General features: G+C 36.1%; 1 protein-coding gene across 3 annotated transcripts in view; it reads left to right on the top strand.

Moving 5' to 3' along the window:
- mpp3a (MAGUK p55 scaffold protein 3a) overlaps positions 1–24,109 on the top strand; it is a 45,004-nt gene that overhangs the window by 12,762 nt on the left and 8,133 nt on the right. The window contains exons 5-18 of one of the 3 annotated variants that reach the window (XM_021474698.3): positions 803–883; positions 977–1,114; positions 3,192–3,273; positions 3,818–3,903; positions 6,032–6,106; positions 6,428–6,624; positions 7,802–7,866; positions 10,013–10,033; positions 12,534–12,575; positions 17,810–17,875; positions 18,381–18,542; positions 22,121–22,201; positions 23,783–23,876; positions 23,962–24,070. In XM_021474698.3, coding sequence (XP_021330373.1) covers positions 803–883; positions 977–1,114; positions 3,192–3,273; positions 3,818–3,903; positions 6,032–6,106; positions 6,428–6,624; positions 7,802–7,866; positions 10,013–10,033; positions 12,534–12,575; positions 17,810–17,875; positions 18,381–18,542; positions 22,121–22,201; positions 23,783–23,876; positions 23,962–24,070 — 1,299 coding nt within the window. The remainder of the gene's footprint in view (positions 1–802; positions 884–976; positions 1,115–3,191; positions 3,274–3,817; positions 3,904–6,031; positions 6,107–6,427; positions 6,625–7,801; positions 7,867–10,012; positions 10,034–12,533; positions 12,576–17,809; positions 17,876–18,380; positions 18,543–22,120; positions 22,202–23,782; positions 23,877–23,961; positions 24,071–24,109) is intronic. The other 2 variants (XM_695746.10, XM_009299665.5) reach the window with 2 other exon arrangements.

Below are 24,109 nucleotides of genomic sequence, written 5' to 3'. Positions count from 1 at the left end.
TTTCATGCACAACACTTTGTGTTTGCTATGAAAGAAAAAAACATATCAAATGCTTGTCATAATCATAACTGTAAAAGCAATATAATCATTTAAATGATGTGTGCACAGGTTTCACTTTCACTTCCTAATGCGGCTCATGGCTGCTGTCACCATGAGAAAAAACACATACATGCAAATCAAACCTTCCGCACGGCCCTCAAACGATTGCTCTGTGTAACTTCATTACCTCTTATTCACAGCCTATGCAGGTTGTGTTCACTAAAGTAGGCATCATGCGTGCACGCGCACGTTCTCGGTAGATAAACAGCTGGCAGTCAGCTCATGTGTGATTTTTTTGTCCGCGAATACATCATTACATGGAGAAAGAAATGACATTTTTGGGTGAATTATACCTTATTAATACAGTATGTGACACTTTTAACGCCATTTGAAGGTGTCAATGTTGCTGTGAAGACTTGTGCGACTGCCTTGCTTCTCTCCTGACCTTGAAAATATAATTGGCTGAATCGTAGAAATGCTGAATTAAGATCATGTGTAGGGTTGAATCGAGATTGTGATCTTTTTTGATTTATTGTGCTGCCCTAACCCTCGGTAAATGAAAAGCTGTTATTTTCTAGATGTCTAGGAACAATTCTCAACAATCCAACCATCCGATCAATGCCACAAAATTAACCTGTATTTTCTGTATTTCCTCATGTTCAAGAATCTGTTTCGTTTAGATATACTGTACATCATCCATTTCATGCCATGCTTTAATTACTCTAAATTAACTTACTGTATGTCTACCTTTACTGATTGGCAGGTTGCAGAGGAGTTGCAAAGTGGACCAATGAGTGTTGAGGAAAAAGAGCTGCTACATTTGCTGACATCTCCTCATCTCAAGGTATAAAGAACACCTTCATCTTCAGAGCTTCACTATACTGTAACTGTCAGTGTAAAACTAATTGTGCCTGTTCATGTCCCTTCTGGATATTAGGCGGTTTTGTCAGTTCATGACACAGTGGCACAGAAGAACTTTGACCCTGTGCTGCCTCCTCTGCCTGATGACTTTGAGGATGAACTAGACGAGGAGTCTGTCAAGATCGTCCGCCTCGTCAAAAACAAAGAACCACTGGTGAGAGAAAGAAACAACTACAGCATGAGAACAGCGACCAAGTGTTATTTTACTTGCAGTTATGAGTCTTTTAACCAATCACATATGTTTCTGTTGAGCTTATGAAAGCAGTGACTGTGGTGAAAAATAGTTTGAAAAACGGAGATTTTCAAAATGCTCTCGCAAATTGATCTTGAGGCAAAATTTTACCCTTAAACTCATTTCATGAGGAAGAGTACACGTTGTGCTTTAGTCATGTAAGTTTAGTTTCATGTCACAAGAAGATTAATGTAAATTCAGCTCACTATGAACACTCTTGTAATTCACATAAAGCTTTATTTTAGGCTCAAGTGGTATTGCTGGATTTTCAATATGATGTTGGTTTAAGATGTTGGCTCGATGTTGGATTTTGGTCACTTTCCAACACAACCTAAAATCAACAAAACATCAACATAATTTCACATCGTTTTTGGACATCAAAATAACATTGTCGTTCACAAGTTCACCTGCTTAATCAATTGCATTAACATGGTAACCGATTTTGGCAGTGCTGACCTGAAACGGGGGCCCGAGCTATCAAACCCTTTGGAGAGCTCGAACCTTCCATCCTTGAAGGAGGCTCGAGACTTAAAGCATAAGTAACTCCCATTTTAAAACATTTATTAAAAAACAGAGGAGGAGGTGGAGGGATGCTGGAAGAAAATTCTACTGAAACAGTGAATGACTAGCTAATTACAGTATGTGGACGATTGCTATGAAACCTGTTCAGAGATTCACCACTGGTGGGTGAATCTGAATTAAGCTGTATGATTCATGTGAATTTTATGGTATTACCTACACAGTCTGTGGGTATTACACAGATGGCCCCCTTATGGAGAAACATTTAGAAAGTGTTATGATATAACAGAGCCATGTTTACTGAAATCACATAACCTTGCCAATTTGATACACACTCCAAAACCACTGATTCTAAACAAAATATTTGTAAAAGTTTTAAAGCTTCATGAAGCAGTGCTTCAAAAGCAGCCATCACTAGTATAAACCCAGCAGGCACACAACGTCAACATGACATCAGATTGGCATTGTACCTCAATGTCGTGGGACGCTGAATGTTTTTTTGGAAATGAAAATCAGTTTGGCGTTTATGCCGGCTGCTAGCTCTCTGCAACTCTCACATGGTCACCCACTGAAGCTAAGCAGGGCTGTGCCCGGTCAGTACCTGGATGGGAGACCACATTGGAAAGCTAGGTTGCTGCCCGAAAAAACTCTATACTGCTCAGTGAGCATCTTTCAGATGAGATGTTAAACTAAGGTCCTGACTCTTTGTGGTCAATAAAAATCTCCAGGTAGTAGATGAGGAGGTTCCCCTCATTGTGTAAAGTGCTTTAAGTGTCCAGAAATGCTCCATATAAAGCGCTATATAATTAATTGATGTCAATGTCAGACAGGTTTGGCATTTTCGTCACTTTTTAATGCAATCTAAAATCAATCAAATATCAATGTGTAATGATGTTACAGCTTGATGTTGTGTGGAGGTTACCAATCTGATGATGGATTTTGGCTTCCATAGCTGATGAATAAATGTCAGAATTTGACGTCAATATGATGTTGGCTCGACGTTGGATTTTGGTTGCTTTCCAACACAACCTAAAATCAACACCATAGCAACATCATTTCATGTAATTATTGGACTTCAAAATAACATTGTTCTTCACAAGTTCTCTTGCTCAATCTATTGCATCAACATGGTAAACGATTTTGCCGTTACTGTCCTGAAGCAGGGGCCCGAGCTATCAAACCCGTAAGAGAGCTTGGACCTCCCATCCTTGAAAAAGGCTTGATGCTTGACTCAAGCTCCACGTATGAGTCTCCCCTTTTTTCTTTTTAAAACATTTTGAAAAAACAGGAGGAGTTGGAGGGATGCTGGAACAAAAGTCAACTGAAACAGTGCAATGACCGCAACTATATACACACATAATGATTGACTGACCCACCTGACTGATCAGGTTCCTCCCGAAAAAAACACCTACCAGTGTTTAGGTCATTGTGTGTTGTTTTCTGCAGCTGAACCTTCTCTTTGTCTTTCTGCATCTCTCAGGGTGCCACTATTCGGCGGGATGAGTCCACAGGGGCTGTGATTGTGGCTCGTATCATGAAGGGAGGAGCTGCCGACCGAAGTGGTGAGTGACACTTCAAAGAATTTTCCTCTAATCTTCATCTCTTGCCTTTCTTTATGCAGAAATCCATAATAATCACAATGCGAAGCTATTTCCCCTCGATGTCCTTCTAAAACGTGTCTTATCTCTTTCAATTGCTATTGAGCATATCTGCGAAAAACCACAGCAGTCTTCAAAGGCTCTCTAAAGCCATTGAAGTGTCTGAAAAATCACAGCACATCTGCTGAGTGTGCCAGATAAGCTTATTTTCACTTTGGTGATGATGGGAAATGGGCTGCTTGTCTGCTCTAGTCACACATGGCCCATCTGTGTGGTCAGAAATGGCCTCCAGAGACCCAATCAAGAGAATCAAACAGACTCACTAACCACCTGACCACCACTGTTGCCATGGGAATAGGGTCCGCGTACAGTGCGTGCGTGTGCAGAATAATCTTTTTGCTTATTAAAAATGCATTGGAACTATGGCTATGAAGTGTGTCACGCAGCAGGTGGAGCTTGAACATGGAGCAGTGAATGTGTAATTTAGGCAGTTCTTCTTTTCCTACAGGCCTGGTGCATGTCGGTGATGAACTGAGAGAGGTTAACGGAAGCTCTGTGATGCACAAGAGGCCAGATGAGATCAGTCAGCTACTGGTAATAGTTGACTCTGCTTTTTATTTTTGTGATCCTGGTTCACAAAATCAGTCAAGGTTCAATAAAAAGATTTAAAAAAAACTGTATTTAGCTGAGAAAATCTGATAAAAAAAATAACTGTAATCTGAGTGTACAAAAAATCAGATATTAAAAAAATTTACTTAATTTGAGACAAATTAGGTTCTTGGAAATGTATATTACTTATCAGAAATCATGTTTAATGTATTTAATTTAATGTATTTACAATAAGAAATTAAACTAAAATAAATAACATTTTGACTCATAAAATGTATTTTGGCTTACTCTCACATAGTCGTCCACTGGATAGGAGACCACATGGGAAAGCTAGGATGCTGCTAGAAAGTGGTGTTAGTGAGACCAGCAGGGGGTGGTCAACCTGAGGGCTATGTTGGTCCTAATGGCCCAGTACTGTATGTTGATCCAAAATGGTGGCGTGGCAGTAGCTCGCAGCTGCCGCTCCGTATCTCAAATGGTCCTATTTCTATTATGTATCTTGTCCTACGCAACAAATGGACACCAGAACAACAGATGTCCTTGTGTACCACCATGCTATGCTATGCGAGTTTTAGGAACTTCGACAAACACAGCATTAGCAATGTTTTGCGGGAGTAGCCTCGTGACCTCGGCTTGCTTCAAGGACCAGGCCCTCAGAACCCAGCATCGCCAGAAGCCGTGCGAAGGAGGGTGCATCAAAAGCGGTGCGAGAGGGATCAGAAGTAGGGAATGTGACTAATGCTAGGCTAAAAACTAACCCTAGCTGGCCTGCTCTTTCATCTGTCTTCCTTGCAAACATGCTCCCTTGACTACATCAGACTACTTGACTACATCAGACTACTGCAAGCCACAAGGAGTGAGTACAGAGACTGCTGTGTCTGTTTTCACAGAGACATGGCTGAGTGGCAGAGTTCTGGACGCCACTATTCAGCTAGACAGGTTAGCCACACTGTGTGCAGACAAGACTCTAGACGGCGGACACCACAACATTGCACTAAATGTTGCACAAACTGCACTTTGAGCTCTTATTCTATTTATTTTTATTTTAGTTTGTCTTTTTTTTTATTCTTCTAAATTTTTATAGTAGTGTGGAGTCCTGTTGTGTTGTCATTTTATGTTGTTTGATGTGGCACCTTGGTCCTGGAGAAACATTGTTTCGTTTCACTGTGTATTGCACTGTATAATGCTGAAATGACAATAAAGCCAACCTGACTTGACTTTTAATGGGGACTCTTAACTGTTCAGTGAGCTCCGTCTTTCGAATGAAACGTTAAACCGAGGTCCCGATTCTCTGTGGTCATTAAAAATCCCAGGATGTCCTTCAAAAAAAGTTGGCATCATGGCCAAATTTGCCTACTGGCCTCAGTCCATCATGGCCTCCCAACCATCCCCATACCATGATTGGCTTCATCCCTCTGTCTCCTCTCCACCAATCAGCTGGTGTGTGGTATGCGGTCTGGCGCAATATGGCTGCCGTCACATCATACAGGTGGATGTTGCACACTGGTGTGTAACATAAAAAATTCCCCATAAAAAATATGTAAAGCACTTTGAGTGTCCAGAAAAGCGCTATATACAATGTAAGGAATTATTATAATTATTTCAACAAATCTATTCATGGGTGAAGCAGTGGCGCAGTGGGTAACACAATTACCTCACAGCAAGAAAGTTGCTGGTTCAAGCCTTGGCTGGGTCAGTTGGCATTTCTGTGTGGAGTTTGCATGTTCTCCCTGTGTTGGCGTGGGTTTATTCCGGGTGCTCAGGTTTTCCCCCACAAGTTCAAAGGCATGTGGTATAGGTGCATTGGGTATGCTAAAGTCGACCATGGTGTATGTGCGTGAATGAGTGTGAATTGATGTTTCCCAGTGATGGGTTGCAGCTGGAAGGGCATCCGCTGCGCAGAACATTTGTTGGATAAGTTGGTGATTCATTCCGCTGTGGTGACCCCAGGTTAATAAAGGGACTAAGCCAAAAAGACAATGAATGAATGACAAATCTACTCATGCAACATAAGACTGGTTTTGTGGTTCAAAGCCACAATTGGTTATAAAAAAAATTATAAATATTTATTTTCGCATTTATGCCTAAAAGTGCTTTTTTAATTTTTTCTTAGTCTCAATCACAAGGTTCCATCACACTGAAGATCATCCCGGCAATAAAAGAAGAGGACAAGCTGCAAGAGAACAAGGTGAAGAGCTATAAAAACAAAAACAAAGAATAAAACGATAAATAAAATGATTAAATGATTTAACATTAATCAGTCCAGCAGGGTGGACAGGGGTGGGCAATCTCAGTCCTGGAGGGCCGGTGTCCTACACAGTTTTGCTCCAACACTAATCAAACACACCTGAACAGGCTAATCAGTGTCTTTAAAATCACTATAAATCTACAAGCAGGTGTATTTGATTAGAGCTAAACTTCGCAGGGGACCGGCCCTCCAGGTCCAAGTTTGCCCACGCCTGTTCCACGATATTGGTCTTATCAACTGAATATGTGGTGTTTTCTTCAGGTCTACATGAGGGCACTGTTTGATTACACTCCACTGGAGGACAAAGCCACACCGTGTCAGGAGGCAGGACTTCCTTTTAAACGTGGGGACGTCCTGCAGGTGGTCAGTCAGGATGATCAGACATGGTGGCAAGCCAAGAGAATTGGTGACTGCAATCTTCGTGCAGGACTTGTCCCATCCAAGCAGTTTCAAGAAAGGTGGAGCAGATATAACGTACTGTAAAAATACACCTGGCCTCAAAACTGTTTAGTTTGCATGAAACCACAAAATTCAACACATGCAAACATGGACACACACACACACACACATAGGCTAGTTTTGGTGATTAATGAGGACTCTCCTTCAGCATAATGTATTTTCATTCATTCATTCATTTTCCTTTGGCTTAGTCCCTTTATTCTTCAGGGGTTGCCACAGTGGAATGAACCACCAAGTGTTTTACATTATAATGTATTTATACTGAAAAAACACCTTTGAAATGGCCTTACCTTACTACTACCCCTACACACAGCCCTCAGAGGGAAACTATGTCAAACTTTGAATGTGAAAAAACCTTGTCAAGAATTATTTTGTAGATTGTGTAAAAGCTGCTTCACATACATTATTATAGTATAGTATTATAGAATATAAATATTGCCTTGTCTTTGTTTAGCTTTTATTAGCTTTTTCATCTCTAGGTCCTCCAAAAATGTGTATTATCTTTTTCAGTTAAAATTGAGTAAAAACACAGCAGTCTCTCTAATGCGATTGAAGTGTCTAAAAATCCCTGAACATCTACCGAGTGTGCCAGATAAGCTTATTTTCACCTTGGTGATGATGGGAAACAGGCTGCATGTCTGTTCTAGTCACACATGGCCCATTTGTGTGCTTCATTAGCCTCTATTAGAACAGCAATTCCCTCCAACTCACCCAGAAAAGAAAACTATGTGAATTGTGAGCAATAAAAGCATGTAATAAATCCTACATATTGCACATAAGTGCTCAGTGAGTACAGTTTAATAGAGAGTGTAGCTGCTGTACCACTGTTAGAAACAGCAGTACATACAGCGATTTCCTTAGGCTAAATCAATAAAATTAATTTCAAATGATTCCCCTTTAGGTCTTTAGGTGGATAAAAATGGGCCAGTCTGTCTTTTGGTCCATTCTTTCATCACAGTGGGTTGCATCTTGGCTGGATATACTTTACACTCATGCTAAGAATGGGAGATTATTTCCCCCCTATCACCAATGAGTTTGTTTGATATTGCTCAATAGTATATCTGATGTCTCCTGAGACAGGAATATCAAATCAGACCAGTGTCTGATGTCAAGGGATCTGATGTTTTTTTTTTTTCTGCACTGTTTGAAGCTCTCCTCATGTGCTTTTCCCCTCAGGCGCTTGGCCTACAGAATAAAAATGGGCACTCTTCAAAACTCCAAATCTCCCAAAAAAGCTGTCTGTGAGTATTTCAGTATTTTCCTTCCTTCTTACTGAAAACAAGCATCATAGATATATACACTAGATATCGCATACAGGCCCTGAGCATGCGTCAATACTGCCGCCACATTTTTACTGTGCTCCCAGGACAGATCTACCAGCCAATCTGAAGATGCTGGATTCTAGCGCTGTGTATGGGTGTAGTAACAAGCAAACAAAGAAAACAAACCATAAAGACATAGCATTTCATTGGTAATATTCCATTTTTTAGTGTTTGTGCTAAACAAGTAACTTTACTGATGACAATACAGTCACTTACTGCACTGACCATGAGGCAAAGTAGCAGCAACTAGCATTAAAGATAGAGGTGTGAACCCACAATGGTCTCACGGTTCGGTTACGATTATCATGCCATCGATTCGATTAAATTCGACATCTCGGTGCATCACGGGGCATTGACGACGCAGGGATATCAGGTTGCTTTTACACCTGCCTTATTTAGTTCGGTTGAATCGCACTAGAGTTCATTTTCCCTCTTGGTGCAGTTCATTTGGGCAGGTGTGAATGTACCAATCGTACTCGAGTGCGCTCCAAAAGTGGACTTAAAAAGCGTATCGAGACCTGCTTGAAGAGCAGTATTCATTGGTAATATTTCTGCAAGATGACCATGTCGCAGTGTAGCTGAATTCATTTACGCCTACTCTTGAAGTGACATGTGATGCATTAAAACATTGTTTTCTAGCTGCGGCCGCACTTCATTCTCGAAATGTATTGTTTGTCTAAACTAGTGATACAGTCAGTCAGTGCAGTCGTCTTTCCATAGTAAAAAATGACATTTTTGTCTGCCGGTTTGTTTACTTGAATGAATTTTTGAATTTTGACTAATCGGTAAGCAGTTTAGGAACTATGTTCAACAACATCTGGCCAATGAGAGATGTGGATTTTGTCAGATGACTGTCTTTTGGTTCTTTCAACTGGTTCGGACCAAAGCCAGCAGTGTAGTGTGAAAATGACTCAAAGACTGCAGAAAATGCAGCAATGTATCATTTATTACCCTTGGTTCGGACCAAATGAAGTGAACTACAGATGTGAAAGCACCCTTAATGTTCACATGAATCGTTCATAACAGAGATTCATTCACAAATGAATCACTCCCTTCGTTAAAGTGACAGCAGGACTGGAGGTGTGTTTCAGGACATGGATTAGGGAGGGAGTATAATACATTTCCATGCACACAAACACATACTCTTTGTCGGCAATGCCCGAGCGGTCACTTATCCATCGATATAGATGGATTTATTATAATTTTCGCAATTTTAAATAAATATTTGCATACTGACCACTGGGAAAACTCCCGATTATAGATATATGCATACGTGCATACATCTCTGGCTCCAGATGGCCAGTCCTCCACTGCACTTTGGTCCTGCCTTAATTTCAAAGAAGCGCTACCCTATACTAAAATAGTGGCTTTATTGACACATTCCTTCCAATAAACAACAATAGCGTAGACCAGTGTTTCTCCACCACGTTCCTGAAGGACTGCCAGCACTGCATGTTTTGGATGTCTCCTTTGCCCATTACACTTATTACAGGTCTTTCAGTCGCTGCTAATGAGCTGGTCATCTGAATCAGGTGTGTTTGGTTAAGGAGACATGGAAAATGTGTAGCACTGGTGGTCCTCCAGGAACGTGGTTGAGAAACACTGGCTTAGGCGACATCTAATGTAAATATCTATGAAAAATCTTTAGTTATTAATCATTGTTGAATAACGAGAGACAGGATTTGGGGATGTGGCTTGTGTGAAGTGGCCAGGTGATTACTGAGCTTTAACCAAGTGCTACATGTTGACTAATCTAAAGCTGATTAGAGAACAGACACATCTGCAGTACAACAACAGGCCTGTTTCTCTCTCTCTCTCTGTCTCTCTGTATCTTTTACTATTGTTATGTGCGCTATATCACTCCTCTTTTTCTTTCTCTGTGTTGGTCTTCACTGCTGGACTGACCTTTTCTTGCATATTGTAGGAATGATGCTATTTATGAAACAACATCAATTCAATAATTGAACTCCAGGCCTGGCTTTTCTAGTTCAGTATAAATGAAGTGTGTGGTTCTGGTTTCTTTCATCATCATGTGTTTTCCCTTTCTTTTTACCGCTGACATCAGATGACCAGGGGTGTGATAAAGGTGGGTCTTCAGGATCTAAGTTATTACATTGAAACCCAAATTCACCACACACCACACACATGCAAGCTCACAGGTTTCATGGGGATAGGATATTAGGCCAGTCTGTCACCTAATCTGTTTTAAATCCTAAACTACAATTGCTGTAGAACTGCACACACACACACACACACACACACACACACACACACACACACACACACACACACACACACACACACACACACACACACACACACACACACACACACACACACACACACACACACACACACACACACAAACACAACCACGCACTCACACACACACATGAGCATGCACAAATGACAAAGTAAAGAAATTAAGGTCGGTTCTCTGGTCACTTCAAAGTCTACATGCCACACGCATGTGCACACACTCAACAAGAGACTCCAATGCATGACGCTTTCCTGGAATAATGAACACTTATTCCTTATACAAGTAAATAATTTTTAGAGGATAAACTCTCCCATATACAGTCGTGTGAAAATACATGTTTACACAATTAAAATAATAACATGTCAATGATGCTTGTACTCAAATTAATTATTTAATTTAATTTTGATTAAAAACATTGATTGGTTTTACATATTACTTAAAGTTACTGATTATCTGTTCAATATCTGAATTTCTGTTCCAACAAACAACCAACCAACCAACCAACCAACCAACCAAACAAACAAACAAACAAACAAGCAAACATTATCACTTTTGATCTTCAGAGGTTAATTCTTATTCAATCTTATTTTTTATTAATTTAATGTCATGTTTTGTACCCTATTAATGGAAATTGGCATATATAGTTGAAGTCATTGTACAAGTTATTGTTTAACGACGGTTTGTTCTGCAAACTATCGTAAAAAAAATAAAATAATAGCTCAAAGAGGCTAGTACTTTGGTCCTTAAAATGGTGTTTTAAAAATGCATAACTGCTTTTATTCTAGCCGAAACAAAACATTTTCTGCAGAAGAAAAAATATTATCAAACATACTGTGAAAGTTTCCATGCCGTTAATCATAATTTGGCAAAACTAACAGCTCATGCATTTAATAGGGAAAACATTTTACACCCAAAATGACTCATCATTTACTGATAACTGAGACTTTTGTTTGTCTGTTACTGATGAACCCCTATGTGAAATTCAGTTAAAATAATATTTCATTGTTTTGAGAACAAAAATATTTACCAGCACACAATATGTTTATTTATGAAAATATACACTGAATGCTTCAACACAATCTCATTCCAATTTGTGACTTATTGATTTAGTGGCTAATTAGTATGAACTCATTTGTATTATTTATTACGATTTGCTTATCCCCCAGTGATGGTTGGATTTAGAGGTGGGGTGTGCCATGCCTCCTTTTTAAAATCGTACATTTTCGTATGACTGAACTCAATCATGAATACAAATTCATATGAAATAGCCACTAAACTGACAAAGAGTAAAATAGTTCTGTTTCCTCATGAGATGGACTAATACATGCTCTATATAAAATGTACACAGCCACAAACATCTGTGCTGCATTGAACTAAACAAACAAGAAACATGAGAGCAGTGTTTTGAGCGGCATTTATACTTGAGATTTGTGTATTTTATTTTATTTTATTTTATTTTATTTTATTTTATTTTATTTTATTTTATTTTATTTTATTTTATTTTATTTTATTTTATTTTATTTTATTTTATTTTATTTTATTTTATTTTATTTTATTTTATTTTGAGAAATTGAGCTTTAGTTTAAAAAAATCGAGCATAACCATTTTGAAAAACCATCCAACCAAACAAACAAAAGCATCAATCTCATGGATCGACCGGTTTTTAACATGTTACATTTTTTTTTAATATACTTTTATGCACAACATGTTGTGCATCGATTTACACACACATTATATCCATTTGTTTAGACATGTATGGAGTCAATCTAGGGCCATATACACTTGCAAAATAAAAGAATGTTAAAAAAAAAATAAAGTATTGAGAAAAAATAAATAAATAAATGCAAATCTCTAAAAACATCAAAGGGAAAATTATTTTTGAGACATAAAAATAAAATTTGCAAACAAAAAAATAAAAGAATTGCAAATAATAATCAAGCTGTAAAAAAAATAATATATATATATATATATATATATATATATATATATATATATATATATATATATATATATATATATATATATATATATATATATATATATATATATATGCAATAAAAAAAAATTGAAAAACATTTTAACAGCATTGCCTTTACTAAACCAAACGTTAAAAGGAAACTAGGGTATTTGTCCATTTTTAGCCCAAAGTTGGATTAAAACAACCTCTTTCACGTCATCCTTTATTTCTTCCTGCCAAATAACAAACCTAGACTGCTGCCCGCTCTCCTACCCACCCGTCTAACTGTTGATCCTGCCTGTGTAAGTGCCTTTCCTGAGCCCTCTTTCCTCTGCTCACTCCCTGTCTCTCCCTGCTTGCCTCCTACAGAAGACTGTGACTGTGAGGGCTATTTCAATGGACAGTACATAGGTGAGAGCCTGCATGCCCTCCTGAACCCACACGTACTAACCTTCTGCCTGAGTGAGCTTCTGTTGCTGCCCGTCTCTGTGCCAAGAGCCCTGGCTGAGCCCATGAAGAGGGGAGGCCGGATTGGGGGAGTTTTGTGGCAGCGTGAAGGGAATTTTAGGTCAATCTTTTACTGTGAAACCAATTTGTAGTGGTGCATTGAGGGATTTTGAAAAACAGACTTGGGTTTTACAGCTTTGATCTAGAATAAGGATAGAAAAAGTTTGTGAGTGGAGTGGAACAACAGGAGTTTCACCTGAGTGGTCAGTCCGTTTTAGATTTTTAGATTCACTACAGGTTTTCCATTTCACATTGCTTAAACACTGCAGAGAAGCAGAGCTGCAGTAATAGCATAAAGCCCAAAATTATTTATATTTATATTCAATTATTCATTAGTCACAAGTTCTTGTTCAAATGTAAAAATAGCAGAGATTTTTTTTTTCCACAAAGATGCCTCTTGTTTATTGTCTTATTATCTTTTAAGAGAAGTTTGCATGTCATTACCGGTCCAAAAAAACTTGCTGGTTGACTAAATGTAACTTTAAGTCATAATTTAACAGTGGTAGGAATAATTTCAGCCTTGGCTGTATATACACATTGTTTATAAACTATTTTATTTATGTTTTTTTTTTAATAATTTTGACTATTCTCAATAAGGATGCATTTTAAAAATAGCAATATTGCAATTTTTTTTAATAATTATTATACAACGTTTGGTAACACTTTATTTTGATTGTCCATTTGAGTAATAGTAGACTGTCTGCTTATTATCTGTTGATGAACAGACATGTAACTGACTATAACAAACTTTGCAAGTACATGGCAACTTACACTAACCCTAACAAGTGTTAATTTTGACAGCAAATTTTGATTTAGTTTTAGTCTTGGGCTGTGTCCAAAACCGCCTACTACTCATTAGGTACTGCATTTGAATTTAAACATACTACTCTGGCATTAGAAAAGTAAGCTCCAATGTGATAAGTTCAAATGTGATAAGTATGAATAAAACTCGGACGTACTTCATCTGCCATTCTGTCATGGTCATGTGACCTATCTGCATCAGTTGCGTCGCTTCACTCCCATTCAAGAATTCTTTTGTGGGGCATCTTGGGATAGCTCAGCGTGCATGGGATAAGCACTTCGGAATCTCGCCGGTAGTAGTAAGTCGTCCAGGTACTTCTTGCATACGGATTTTCGAATATCATCAGCTATACTACTCGGCTCGTGTGCTTATTTTAGTGTACTATATAGTATGGAAGAATACGGTTTTAGACGCAGCCTTAGTCTTTTGACTTAAATTCCATTGAAGTTTTAGCCATATTTTAGTCTTTTGAATCATTTTAATCTTAGTCGACTAAATTTCATAATATTTTAGTCGACTTAGTCTACTCTACTCTTATGATGATGTAATTGCATCTCGTGTCTACTGCGGATCCGTTACTTATAAAATGTGTGTTCCTCATGCATCACACACCAAGATTAATTCTGATTAGATATTTTCCAAAAAAACATTACTCAATATTTTTAATTATAGTAGTAGTCATCATCATTTTTCAAATAGTTTTCGACGGTAGAAACGTGTTTGTCACAAAAATTGAAAAAAATTTGTCAACAAATTTTAAAAAGGACCCTAACCCCAACCTAACAGTCTACTTATAATCTAATGAGAATTAGTTGACATGTAGATGCTATGTAACTTAAATTCCACAAATGAACCATCAAGTGTGACCCAACATTTTAAATGTGTTCTTTTCTGTCATTATAAATCTTTTTATTAAATTTTTTTTTTATTTTATAATATAAAATGTGCTAAACCCTAATACCTTATGTACTATCGTTCAACATTTTGGAGTAAGATTAAAATACTAAAGTGATAAATTAAATAAATAAGTGAGAGATTGAGCTTTTATTTAAGATGAATTAAATTGGTCAAAAGTAAAATGCATAATGGAACAAAAAATTTAACAGTTTGAGTATGGTCAATGTGTCTAATACATAAATGTCATTTTTTTTTATGCATTTAAGTGGAATTATGCTTGGAAAACATATATTTTCCCTTCATTTTCATAAAAAAAGTCATTTTGACCACTCTCAAATATTTCCATAAATAAATACTTAATAATATTAAATAATTATAATAATAATTATTATTGCATAATAATAAATTATTATGCAATAATTTATTTCTGTTTTTATTTTTTAAGTATATGCCACTTCTCCATAATTATTGTAAATAGCTTTTAAGAACAGTATTTAATTTTTTGCTCTAGACAAAATCATGCCCTGCCCCACTATCAAAAGTGATAGCAGTAAAATGTTAGCTAATTTAATAAAGCGCTAATTTGAGGAGCTGTTAAAAGAGTGAAGAAAGGAATGTGGTATATTCAGTTCATAGTGTTAGATATTTCATTCACAAGCTATCGTTATTTTCAGAATGAGTAGCAGCTGTGGAAGTCTTGCTGAAAAAGTGTCAGTGGGGACGACCAGCAGGTTGACAGCTTTTCATCTGCATTTCTTCACTTTTTCTGACACCTCAAGTCTCTTCCTTGCAGTCTGTGAGGATGAGCTTGACAAAATTGAGACTCTGTGATTTTTTTGTGGGTGGCTTCCATAAGTATAGCAACGATATTTGAAATGCTAGGGCATTTTTACAGTGTCCTTGTTACAGTCTACTACTTTTAATTACAGGTTGTTGTACATGTAGTACATGTAGTTCATTAAGTAAAATCAATGAATTACATTCATGCAGTATATGATTAGCTGCATATAAATTTACATATATTAGTACTATTGTAAGCTCATGGAATAGGTGTAATAAGCAAGGACACTGTAAGATAACTTAAAAAAAAGATTATTATTCTGGGAAATTAAAAATATTTGAAATTCAGGGATATTAAACATATTAAAACAAAACTGTCAGAAAGCTGTGTTTAATTGGAACTTATTACACATCATTACTGTTTTACTTTAGTTACGACAAAGCACAGACTAGTGGCCATTACAGACTTTTTTCAAAATCTCATTGACCCTAAACTATTGAAGCTGCGAATCGGGTGGGTGACTTCTAATTCGACTTTTTCTCTGGTTCTAATGTAACCAGATTTGAATTCCCAATGAAACTGGGAGGGAATAATTCACCTTACCTTCCTCCCCTCTGGCAGGCAATACCTTCCCTTAACCCAGTCTCTGTATGAATATATTGCTCTGTTGCCTTCTGCTTTATTTAGTCCTCCATCCCTAAAACCCCACCCACTCAAAGCTGCTGCCCTTCTATTGGACACTATGCACATTAAACCCTGCACGATTGGCTGTTCACTCACTCACTCACTCAGTCTGGTGTGTGATGAGCTCATGTGTGTGGTGCCAACTCTCAGTCCACAAACACTGACCTGGTATGTTTACTAATTGAATAGTGCTAATTACGGTTCTGAATCATTAGCTACTCTGCTACCTGCCTAAAATACTGAATATGTTCTACAATCTGAAATACTATGGCTTTTTATCATTTATCTATATAATTCAGCTTTGAAATGATATATTTTGTAAATGTGCATTGTGATTTTAGTATTGGAACTGTCCAACATTTTAATCAGACTTACTTAAAGCATGGAATCTGCCTTCACAGATTTGTGTAAAAAATCTGGCAAATCTTTAATATCTGAGACAGTCTCCTATTTACAGTCAGTTTTTTTTCTGATAAACACTGGTTTAAGCTTTCTGGAAGCTATAGATAAATACTAATGAAGAAAGAAGAAGTGAATAAATTATTTTGTTAAATAAATATTTAAATAAAATAAATATTATTATTTTGTTTAAATTATTTTTATTTTACTGTTCCAATTAATTAAAAATTTTTTTTACCCAGACATTTAAAACAACATATTTGAGAACAGTAATCACAATACCGTGAAACAGTGATATTTTTATCCGGGGTTATCATACCATCAGAAACTTATGTCGGCCTATGCCTATATATTATTTTTAGTAGTGTGTTAAACGAAGCCAACAACCTCCACCAAATATCAATTTCCTATAGCAAGAACAGAAATTTAACACATTGTAGACAAGTGTGTGCAGTACATGAGGTGACATAGAGCAGGGGCTCTTAAACCTTTCAGCCCACGACCCCCAAAATGACAATGCCATTGACTAGTGACCCCCAATATACTCAGAGGTGGTTTTAAATATATAAACCTTACACACTGGCGCTCATATACCAATAAGCCCAGTTCTGTTCATCATTTAATTTTGATGAACGCCACTCGGAGACCTTTCTCCATGTTCAGTTGTGGTCTGTATTTTTGTTTGTTGTACATGAGTGCCTTAAAGATGTCAGAAAGTTTAGCTTAGTGCCTTAAAATCAATGTGCTGTGTCTTTAAAATTACATAATCACCTCAGGAGTCGCAAAAAATGGAAAGGCTGATGGTATTAATTTGCATTGTTTTTTTATGTAGTAGCTACTATTTTATTCTTCTGTTGCTTATGGATAAAATACGGTAATTCTAGTAGTTTAATAAAATGAATTTGATTTTTGGAAATTCCCAAGCGACCTGTCCTGCAGATTTTAGCTCTAGCAGGCAAAATCAATCAATCAATCAATCAATCAATCAATCAATCAATCAATCAATCAATCAATCAATCAATCTATCTATCTATCTATCTATCTATCTATCTATCTATCTATCTATCTATCTATCTATCTATCTATCTATCTATCTATCTATCTATCTATCTATCTATCTATCTATCTATCTATCTATCTATCTATCTATCCATCCATCCATCCATCCATCCATCCAAATATGCTCATATGCAAATGCGGTCTCAAATATTGTAATTTCATTGGTTACTGATGCACTGATTAAGCTGCATCTGCATGCTCTCATTTCATATTAAATTTAAAGTATTTTGGCCGCGATTATACTAGCATGTGTTAAAAATAAAAAAGTATACTTTTATTTTGGGAGTGTTTTATTTAAGCACATTTTGTTTAACTTAAATCATGCATGCTGCAGAGTTTCCTTCACAAATGTGTAGTGCAGATTCCGTGCTCACCAAATTTTGGAGTAGTGCTGGTGCAGAGTTCCACACAGTCATAAATGACCTGAAGTTTAAACTGCAAGCTGATTTTGGGTCAGTTGTTGAGGGCAGAGTGTGGTTTATGCACAAGTGTGAGGTGGTCTAATGCGCATTGTAGTCTCTTCGAAGTGTAATGCAGTGGCTCCCTCCTGTGGCCAAGTGTTTTCCTGGGATTTTTACTCAGGTACAGTCCCCACTAACCTCCATGTCCTAAAAATAACACACTCACTGTACATCACTTTTCATTAGATCATGTTGTTGGAGAGCAGGGTGAAGTGTAGCGTTACGATACAGGAGTTGAACTGGAAGTGTTATTGGTTATGGTTTCAATTGGGAATGTTTTTAGCATTATACATATGAAGAGAAAGTGTGAGTGCTTATTTGTAAATCAATTACTGTTAATGCTTAATTTTAACTATGTTTACTCTATGTTTAATTGTGTTTTAAGTAATATTGTCATAACACTTTTTTTTAATTGTATAAAGTCTAATAAAATTGAAATATAATTTTGTTAGTTTATATGTATTTCATAAATAAATAACCTTTATATTTGAATATACAAGTTTACTGAGACCAAATTTAAACAGTGATAGTACACAAACAAATGTATAAATCTTAATTTAACTTGATAATTAACTGTAATAATAAATAAATAATGATTTAATTGTTAACTTTCGATTTTGTCTCAGCTGGTTTAAGGAGAAGTTTCCGTCTCAGTCGAAAGGACCGTCGCGGATCTTCAGGAGAGGCTAATGTTTCTGATCAGAATGACACAGATTTCCTGACTTATGAAGAAGTGACACGTTACCAGCAGCGGTCCAATGAAAGACCTCGATTAGTAGTTCTCATTGGTAAGATCATATTCAAAACATTTTGTATCTTTTATATTGTGCAATGTGTAATTTTGCTGCAATAAATAGCCCACGGATTAAATGAAACCATCAAAAACTTTTTAAATATAAACTGAATGCACATTTAAAACATTTACTATGACAGCACTCTCTTGTAAAGACATTTTTGTTGAAAAACAAAACTCTTAGTTATTATATAATGGTTCATAATTAACAAGCACATTGCGTGTCTTTAAAATGCACAGCATCTTCAGTAAACAACTGCTTAAAGTTAGGATTCACCCAAAAACTTAAATTCATTCATTATTTACTCGCCTATTACATGTTTCAAACCTTTGTGAGTTTATTTTTCCTGTTAAAACACCATAAGATATTTTGAAAAATGTTAGAAACCTGTAACCACTGCCTTTCATAGTGTCGTTTTTTCCCAAATATGGAAGTCAATGGTTTCAGCTTTTTAGCTTTTTTTTTCACAATATCTTTTGTGTTCAACAGATGAAAGAAACTCATAAAGGTTTGGAACCAATTGAGATTGAGTAAATGGTGTGTTCTTTACCAGTAAAATCTTTAACAACCTGGTTACTTGCATTACACATTCTGAAGATATACTGACCTCTAGTGGTAAAAGTGATTTCCCACCACTTCAGAATTTCTCTGCTCTTTTAGTCCTTGTCTGGCACACCATTTCTTGTAATGTAGCACTTTATGAAAATATGCTACTGTATATATGATTAATTCTAGATTTACAGTTACAGTCCAAGCATTTTCTATTCATTTCCCTTCAACTGGAATGATTACAAATCGTCACCTAGAATTATAAGATTCTATCTGCCATTTTTTTTTGTCAAAATTGAGTTATTGACATATTCTTATAAAATGACAACTTATTTACATTATGTGATTTTTTTTATAAATAAATTTTAAGACTTAATAAAAAGGTTTATCTACAAAGTCAAACTCTAGCTTGGCTCTATAAGGTTCTTTCTGTTAACTAATCAGCATTTCGAATGCATGCATGAGGACCAAGCATGATCAACTTTCTTTGTCATTTCGCCAAACTGCTCCATTGACAGCGGGAATGACCAGAAAGAATTTTATATTAAATGTGAAAGATTTTTATTTGAGTATATATGGTAAGTGAAACATTTTCCAGTGTTTATTAAACTCATTTGCTCATTGTCTGTTTTCTTTTAAAGTCTTTAAATTTAATGTTAAGCCTTGAAGGGGAAACTTATTCAATTCATGGGGCCGATAATTCAGTAAATATAATTCAATAGTTCATGTAAAGCATACATTTTAATAAATATTTACATATTAGTTACATAAACTTATCATCTGCACTGGACAAAATATTCAGCACGGCCTTGTATGCTTAATTTGAACAAGAAAAAAGATTCATTCTAAAACATTAAATAAATGTTATAGAAAGCAAAACTTTTAACTTTCTTAAGCATCAGCATATTGTTACAGCATATATATGTATTATATATGTTATATATATATTATATATGTTTTGATTGTATTTCTTTTGAAAAAAAAAATGCTTCAATGAATGATCTGCAAGATAGAACCTTATAACTCCAAGTGGAAAATGGCTTTTCACAATTAGAAGGTTCCATCTGCATTTACTGTGTTTTTTTACTCAAATTTGCAAATGTAAGAACTTTGATCATTTACATTTAGAGCACATTTAGGGTCGCTGTCATGTTAATGTATGAAAGAGAAATGTTACACACATATTGTTTGCTATATGGAATGCAAAAACTTTGAAGCTCAATATCCCAAAATCCTTCAGAATGCCGATAGAAACTTAAAATTCCAAGGTAACGAAATGTGTTAGTTAGAATAAAGTGAATGCATTATTAACGCAAAATATGATGGAGAACTTTTGATTCTGTTACTAATTGTTGTTTAATTGTCGTTTATAGACCATTTTGAGGGATGTAAACAAAAACAATGGTCCCAACGTATTTCTTGTTTTACATTTTTTATTTCTATAGCTTTCGAGAATCCAAAAAGAGCCACATATTGATAAATAATGTTATGATAGCTGTTTAACATTAAGTTCTGATTGAACTGCCTCTTTTTACAGTATATCTTGATAACAAGCAGGAAATGTTCATGGGTCAATGACATTACCACATTAAAATGGTCTACAAACCACTTTATAAACCACAACAGAGAACATAGTAACAGATTTGACATTTTCCATGCTTTAGCATGTCTAAAACAAAATCTTATGTGTTGTCATCATATTATTGTTAAAAAAAAAAAAATACAAAAAAAAAACACTCTAAAATCACAGTAACAGAGTGGACAAATAATTAATCTATTGTTAGTTAGTGAATCCAATATTTTAAATAATAATTTATTTTTTGCAAATTAATGAGAAAAATAAAGAACATGCACCTTAATGCCTTCCAAAGTTTCTTGTCGGAGCAAGTTACATCATTTAAAAAAGTTACATGCTTTTTTTAGCAGTGCTTTACAGATTGTTATACTTTTTCATAAACAATGTAACAGAATTGACCAAAATACAAGAACAGACAAAATTCATTCATTTTCCTTTGGCTTACTCCCTTATCAGGGGTCACCACAGTGGAATGAACCGCCAACTATTCTGTCATATGTTTTACGCACCGGATGCCCTTCCAGCCCCAACCCAGTTCTGAGAAACACCTATGCACTCTCACATTCACTCATACACTATGGTCGATTTTACATTTACATTTACATTTAGTCATTTAGCAGACACTTTTATCCAAAGCGACTTACAAATGAGGACAAGGAAGCAATTTACACAACTAAGAGCAACAATGAATAAGTACTAAAGGCAAGTTTCAGGTCTGTAAAGTCTAAGAAGGGAAGTATTAGTAGTTTTTTTTTTTTTTTTTTTTGTACAATTAGTGTGATATTCAAAGAGGCAATTGCAGATTAGGAAGTGAAGTGGAGACTAAATAGTTGAGTTTTTAGTCGTTTCTTGAAAATAGCGAGTGACTCTGCTGTTCTGATGCAGTTAGGGAGTTCATTCCACCAACTGGGCAGATTGAGCGTGAGCGTTTACCCAATTCACCTGTACCAGGTTTACCCAATTTTGTTTACCCAATTCACCTGTACCACATGTGTTTGGACTGTGGGGGAAACCGGAGCACCTGAATGAGACCTATGCCAACGCGGAGAGAACATGCAAACTAAACACAGAAATGCCAACTGACCCAGCTAGGGCTCGAGCCAGTGACCTTGCTTTGAGGTGACAGTGCTAACCACTGAGCCATCATGCTGCGCAACCGATAAATTATTATTATTTTAATTAAACTTAATTTTTCCTAATTAATTATTTGTGTTGTATATATGACAGGTAAAAACCTGTCAAAAACAAAATAACAAATTACAAAAAAAAAAAAAAAAAAAAAAAAAACTTTAACACGTATACAAACATTCATACAAACATTATTTTCAGAGATATATCGTTATTATTAAAAACAGTTTATAAATAATAGAGGGTTTGTCTTGGAGACCCAAAATGTACCAACAGTTCAGGACTGAGCCATGTGATCATTTTAACTATCTTTGTTCAGGTTCTCTGGGAGCACGAATCAACGAACTGAAGCAGAAAGTGATAGCAGAAAATCCCCATCGTTATGCTGTGGCCGTACCCCGTATGTCTTTTCTCATTTCTTATTCAGGACTTTAAAAAGTGTTTAAGGTATACATTAAATTATACACTTCTGTTAAACCATAAATACAAACTGTGAAACCTATTTAACGTTAGAAATGATCTGTGAACTTTTTTACAATCAGTAGGGGTTAGAAATTTTGATAACCTTTTCTATAGTGATGGACATTTGAGTGAAATGGCTTCCTGAAAAAGAAGAGATGTAGACCAAGACTTGATTTTGTCCATTGAGATTAGACTGGATGGCTGTGGTTTGCAATAAGTAAAACTAATTTGAATGAAAGGCTGTCCGACTTTCATAAATGTAAACAAGAGATTCAAGATGAATGCGAAGTTAAGTGAGTAAAGTTTGCAAGGGTGTATGAATTGAAAGAAATAAAGGTTACACTTAATTTTACAGTGTGTGTGCTTGCCCAGCAGGCACACAACATCATAAGACAGTAATATTTGATTGGATTTAGGAACAACGTTAAATTATGTGAATATTTGGTTGATTTTAGGTTGTGTTGGAAAGTGACCAAAATCCAACATCTGATAGATGTCACAGTGGTAATGTCCACACAACATCAAGGTGTAACATGATCAGATGTTGATATTTGGTTGATTTTAGGCTGGACATTGACGTCAGCCTGACATTGCGTTCTGATGTCAACCCGATTTTCATCTACAAACTAAATTTAGCGTCCCCATGATGTTGGGGTACGTTGGGGTACAACCTCAATATGACGTCATGTTGACGTCCTGTGCCTGCAGGGTAGTACATACTTAAATGACTGGGTTTAGAGGATAGTTTTCAAACAAAATGAAAACTGACTCACTATTTACTCTCCTCTTGAGTGGTTCCAAACCTTTATTAGTTTATTTTGTAAACAAAAGATGATATTTTGAAGAAAGCTGTAACCATTGACCTCCATATTAGGAAAAACAAGCACTGTGGAGATCAATGGTTACAGGAAAGAAATAAACTTATTAAGGTTTAAAATAAGTAAAGGATGAGGATATGAGAGAATATTACATCTTAGGTGAACTTTCCCTGTAAGTTCAGGTGTAAGTTTAGGGATGCTAGTTATGTAATGACAATAATATGTACTTGCAAAACAGAACTGAAAAAAGTGTACCAAAATAATGATGTGCATGAAAAAATAGCTGTTGCTTTTCAATTCATGTTGACTTTAAATGACCAAAATTGTCATATCACCACACTCTAACTCGATGACACAAAATGTAGGTTTTTGAAGGATATCCAGGTCAGTTTCAGACTTGTTTGATAATAAGAATGAAATAAAATTAGGTCTGCCGAGCATCAAAAGGATGCAAAAGCACATATGGACCACTTTGATGATATTTTTATGGTCCTTTTGTGTTTTTTTTTTCCTTCCTTCTTTTTTTTTTTTTTTTAAGCTTGAAAGCTTCAGTGCCATTATAATTGCATGAAAAACAGTCTGGAATTTCACATTGTGATTCACACAAAGAAAGTCATATGGGTTTGCAAGTACATGAAGGTGAATAAATGATAATCTCTTTAAACCATATGACGATTGTGTCTCTCTGTCTTCCATCACAGACACCACACGACCAAAAAAGAGCCATGAGAAGGAGGGAGTGGAGTACCACTTTGTGACTAAGCAGGCCTTTGATGCAGATGCACAGAATAACAAGTAAGAGATGCTGTGATGTGCTACTGCTAAATAAGTTTCATCCATTTGTGTCCCGCTGTCATGCCTGATTTAATTTTGTCTGCAGATTTATAGAATACGGAGAATATAAGGAGAATCTGTATGGGACCAGTATAGAGGCCATCCGCTCGGTTCAAGCCAAAAACAAGATGTGTCTTGTAGATGTACAGCCAGAGGTAAATTAATGCAGTACTTGCCCTCAGAGTTGATTAAAA

Source organism: Danio rerio, chromosome 3 (genome assembly GCF_049306965.1).
Source record: "Danio rerio strain Tuebingen ecotype United States chromosome 3, GRCz12tu, whole genome shotgun sequence".
Classification (NCBI taxonomy): Eukaryota; Metazoa; Chordata; class Actinopteri; order Cypriniformes; family Danionidae; genus Danio; species Danio rerio.
This window is presented reverse-complemented; position numbering and strand designations above follow the sequence as displayed.